This window comes from Berghia stephanieae, chromosome 4, assembly GCF_034508935.2.
Source record: "Berghia stephanieae isolate SIO BIC M18660-M18661 chromosome 4, UCSD_Bste_1.3, whole genome shotgun sequence".
NCBI lineage: Eukaryota > Metazoa > Mollusca > Gastropoda > Nudibranchia > Aeolidiidae > Berghia > Berghia stephanieae.
In genome coordinates this window covers 6,203,003-6,208,288 of record NC_088363.1, presented here as the reverse complement: position 1 = coordinate 6,208,288, position 5,286 = coordinate 6,203,003, and the positions used below count along the sequence as shown (strand labels likewise).

The 5,286-nt window shown below is 40.5% G+C and overlaps 1 protein-coding gene across 1 annotated transcript; it reads left to right on the top strand.

The window, feature by feature from the left end:
• Positions 1-1,585: 1,585 nt before the first annotated feature.
• On the top strand, positions 1,586-4,877 carry LOC144969948 (alpha-amylase-like). The gene is made up of 4 exons (XM_078909037.1): positions 1,586-1,724; positions 2,125-2,207; positions 3,326-3,474; positions 4,306-4,877. The coding sequence occupies exons 1-4, from the start codon at positions 1,586-1,588 to the stop codon at positions 4,400-4,402; spliced, it is 468 nt and encodes a 155-aa protein (XP_078765163.1). The 3' UTR covers positions 4,403-4,877.
• The last annotated feature ends 409 nt before the right edge of the window (positions 4,878-5,286 follow it).

The window sequence follows — 5,286 nt, the reverse complement described above, 5'->3', positions numbered from 1 at the left end:
AATAAGAGTAGAACAATGCCAGAAGACAATAATAGAGAATTAATTCCTTTTACGCGATGGGAGTTAAACCCAAGACCCAACTGTAAGGGCACCGACGCCATCCACTAGAGCCGTGAATTGGATTCAATAGTCTGATGTCACATCGCCCAGCAACGGCGGCCGTCGTAGTTCTAAACAAAGAAAATATGTACTTTTTATTCTTCATGCTGGCTAGAACGTTTCATATGTCTTGTGATCAGAATGTGTAAAAGTCAAAACATGATCAGATTTATAATATTTCTTTTTCCTCTGGATACGCTTTTATGCTCGTCGGAGAAATATTTCATAAGAGCGTCCGCCATTGTTCCGATAATTTAGAACCAGTTACTAAGTTGCCATGCGTCATTACGAGGGAAGTGACGTTACGACTGTTGAAGCGTATTCCCACCAAATTTTCGGTATCGATATTCTGGATCGAATATTCAGCAAGTAGCCGGTAACTACTCGGTATTCACAAATCCTACTGAACAAAAAGGGAAAAAGTGAGGTAGGATCAAACTTTCCTCTGGATGATTTTTTTCTGAGAAACCATTTTGAAACGATCCATAATTTGTTCTATTTACCTTTGAGAAGACACAAAAAAAAAAAAAAGATTTATTCATTTTCTTCAGTTTACACGTTAACTCACTCCACCTTGATGTTTAACATTTCTATTAGGCCTACATATTATAGATATCCTATATTTTCATCTTGTAGCACAGTGCGTGGTGATTAAATTACAAACTGATTAATGCAATTTATTGTTGTGTTTTATTTGCATTGTAAAGCGCTTCTGAGCACATTGTGGATCTAGGCGCTATATAAATTCATTCATTCATTCATTCATTCATTCATTATCTGTAACCAGGTCTGGCTGCCGGCGAGTACTGTGACCTCATCAGTGCCTGTACCAAGAAAATCATCATTGACGGTTCTGGCTATGCCGATGTGAGTCCAGCTTCCGGTGCTGAACCCTTTGTAGCCATCATCGCCAGTAAGTGTGAGTTTTCTAGTTTATCATGGCTAAATTTCAGCTTTTCAACTTAATTTCTTAATAATAAAATACCACGGTATTCTGAGAAAATCAAACGGATTTAAAATAAAATTGTGTCCAGAAATCTCGTCCTTCAGATGTCGATTGATTAGAACAACCCTCATCATGCTAAAACCTCTCAAACCTGGGACTTTAAGGAGGAAGACTTCAAGATCCATGTTTGAGAGTTGAGAGTTTTGCTAAGATGAGAGTCATTTTAACTGAACGGTATTTGAAGGACGAGTTTTCTGACCAAAATGTTAAATACGTGTTTTTTTGGAGAGTATCATATCCATGCGGTTTTTTCTCTGAGTTTATTCTGCTTTAGCATTCCTTGAGTTTTTTGATACTATCCTTTACAACAATCAGACCTTAAAAATCTGGGCAGATTAGTCCAGGCAGATTTTATTCCAATTTTGGGCATTTCCAGATGGAGGACAGCCAGTGGACAATTCTCCTACAGATCCACAATCCGTCACAACCCGCGATCCTGTATCCGTGACGTAAGACCCTGGTGATGTGTCTGGCCCAGGGATGGGTCTAGGTGAAAGTGGTGTTAGTGGGCCCAGCCCAGAGGAAGACTACCGGAGAACGGTCATCTTGATAGAGCGACAGACTAACCCTGGTCAGGATTTGTTCATCAAGGGAGGCATTGACATCAACCATAGATCAGGTAAGGTTACTCTAGTCTGCTCGTTGAAATCGTCATTTGTCTTCCCCTGTTTTTCTTCTTCTTCTTCTTCTTCTTCTTCTTCTTCTTCTTCTTCTTCTTCTTCTTCTTCTTCTTCTTCTTCTTCAGGCTCTCCACTTTTCTTCTCATCATCATCAGCAGCAGCAGCAGTAACAGCAGTAGTAGTAGTAGCAACAGCATCACCATCATCATTATCATCATCACCATCATCATCGTCATCATCATCGTCATCTTCTTCTTCTTCTTCTTCTTCTTCTTCTTCTTCTTCTTCTTCTTCTTCTTCTTCTTCTCCTCCTCCTCCTCCTCCTCCTCCTCCTCCTCCTCCTCCTCCCCTCCACCTCCTCCACACATTTAAAAATCTTTTTGATGTGCACCTTCCAAGGATGTACCAAAGGCGTGACTCCATCACCGTGTAGCATCCCCATTCGTCACGTCAACCCTGGGACAGACATGCATTTCGACAAGGTTAGTATTTAGGTAGAACTTAATACCCGGCAACCTCATTGTACCATCCATTTCCATACATTCCGTTTACCGTGCTCTGATTCTCTCACCTTTATAACCGCTTATAAGGCGTCATGTCTCGTTCTATACAACATTACCTGTTGCTGTTGGCCAGGGACTCCTTGTAAAGCTCTTTGAGCACGTTTAGTGGATAATGCGCTCTACAAAAGCTCATTAAAAAAATTTAAAATTATTTGGTTTATCCTGGCGGGTAAAGTTGTTATTGTCCTTCCCCTGAATGAGTTCCGACACTTTTTGAACTACGCGGTAATTGCGATATTGGCAAGAATGTTCGAATCCCGTCTCAGACTATGACCAAAAAGGGGCCATCTCTGTTCCAGAATTTCGACGGAGAGTGGTCTTTCCTTAGTTATTTTCATCAAAAGATTTATTTGTGATTTTGGTTGGATACCGAATGTCTGGAATTTTCTCAATCTTATACTATTACAGATATGCCAACTATTACGAAAACATTCGTATAATTTACGCAATTTTGTCTCGAATTTCAGAACTTCATGAGCATTACTAAGTCATTAAAACTTATTGACAATGAAAGTTGATGCCAGACTATATAATTTTAAGGATTATGAAGTGTTATCTGAATCTTGTGCGGTTATGTGGTCTAGTGGTATGACACTCGCTTTCGGATCGGAAGGTCCTGGGTTCGAGCCTCGCGCTCGGCGCATAGTTAAATCCTTGGAAAAAGCTCTTTACTCACATTCTCTCACCGTACTCACTTTACTCACATTCTCTCACCGTACTCAGGTGTAAAATGAGTACCTGGCCGTTATCAGCGTTGTCTTTGTCCGAAAAATTGTAATATCGTCTAACAGGCGTCATGTCCCGTCCTCCATGTTAAATGTTGCTGTTGACCAGGGACCCCTTGTAAAGCGCTTTGGGCACTTTTAGTGGATATTGCGCTATATAAAGCTCATTTTTGTGAGGGAAAATTGTTGATTTTCAATGTTAATTAAAGCGAATACAATTCTTTATTTCCCTAATTATTACGATTTTTAAAATTTTCAAGTTGACAGGTCTGCTATTCCATCATGTTTATATCACATCTATGCTATTTCAAGGTGAAGACCTGGTCTCAAGGCGATAACTACTTGGACTGGAATGGAGCTGAGCCCGGTCAAGGCATGTATCTGGGACAGGTTGCCACCGGAACCCCTGCCTATTGGTCAACCACCGACTCCAGCCACCCCGGTCACAACAGACTAAACAAGTAAGATCTTCCAGTAGATAGTAGTAAACTGTTAAATCGCCTTACAGGCGTCATGTCTCGTTCTACATGTTAGGTGTTGCTGTTGGTTAGGGACTCTTTGTAAAGCGATTTGAGCACTTTTAGTGGATATATAAAAGCTCAAGTTTTTTTTGCTTTTTTTTTTTTGTTTTGTTTTGTTTTTGTTTTTTTGTTGTTTTTTTGTTGTTTTTTTTTTTTTTTGTTTTTAAAGCTAAAAAAAAACACACCATGTAAATAAACCGACATATTGCACAGGAAAAGGCTCTATACACATTTTCTCTCTGTGCTCAGGTTTAAAATGAGTACCAAGTCGTTAACAGCGTTGTCTATTTCTAAAAAAAATTGTAATGTCGTTTTACAGGCGTTCTGATTCGGGATGGTTTACGCGCTAATTTTTGTTCTTTCAAATTACGCCCTTACACGCGTCATTGTGACTTGAGAAGTCCCAGGTTTGAGAGAGTTTACCAAAATGAGGCGTCATTTTAATCGATCGATATTTAAAGGACGAGGTTTCTGGCCCTAATTTTAAATACGTGATTTTTTTTTTACAGCAGTTGAATATATAATAAATAATAAATAAATTTCCTTCATTCATCCCCAAGGGAAAATTTATCTTTAGGTCTATATTCCAAGGGCGGACTGGATGGAATAACCCAGGCGTCCGCCGCAGTGCAGCGCCGCAATGTGATCTAGGGCTAGCGAAGTGACTTGCTGAAGGCCACACAACGAGGCAGGTAGTCGAACTCGGTACCTTTTGGGTTCGAAGCAAAGCCACGCTGTCCCCTTACTGTATTCTCTATCGTATTTTTTCAGATACGGTCCTCATTACTGGATAGTGGAAGTGGATATGGATTGCTCCAAGACAGAGTCCGGATACTTCGAGTTCAAAGCCGTTGTGAACGGCCAATGAGAAGGCGACATCCCAGCATCCTCTGTAGGAACGACGCCCTGTACAGGCGACTCCCCGGGCACCCCACCTTACAGCACGAAGAACCACATGGGCAGATGTGGCTACCTCAACGTGTTCCATTACAACAACCCAGGATGTACCATAGATGAGTTTGCACCGGGGAGATAAAGACTAACCCCGAGTCCCACCGCGGCCTTCGTAAAGTTATGGCCTGACACTGACCAAAAAAATGACGTCAAAATGCCAGTCTTTTGCCACAAAAGAAAACAAATCGTGAGTTGAATTCAATAGTTCAACCAATGAAATAACTTGTTTCCATGAGCTTTACTAACGACAACTCACTAATGACGTCAAACTGCCAGTCCTTTTGGATTTCAGTATCAGGCTATAACATGATGATGGCAACGGTCCCACCGTGACCTTCGTATAGCCTGACACTCACCAAACAAATGACGTCAAAATGACAGTCTTTTGCCACAAAAGAAAACAAATCGTGAGTTGAATTCAATAGTTCAACCAATGAAAAAACTTCTTTCCATGAGCTCTACTAATGACAACTCACTACTAGGCGGTGCAAAAACGAAATAATGACGTCAAACTGCCAGTCCTTTTGGATTTCAGTGTCAGGCTATAACATAACGATGGCTACGGTCCCACTCTCCAATAGGGAAATTACAATATCGGATATCGATCGATGCAATGCGTTTGGCTAAAATACTCACAACATCCGCCATCCGGGATATGACGTTCCAACACACAATAATAATGTATGTAACATTAATGCCTGATTGATGTAGTTTAATGAGAACTAATCATTAAAATTGCTGTATAAAAAACAATAACAAAGAGCTGATTGGCGTCAATTTTGTTCCTTCTATAAAACT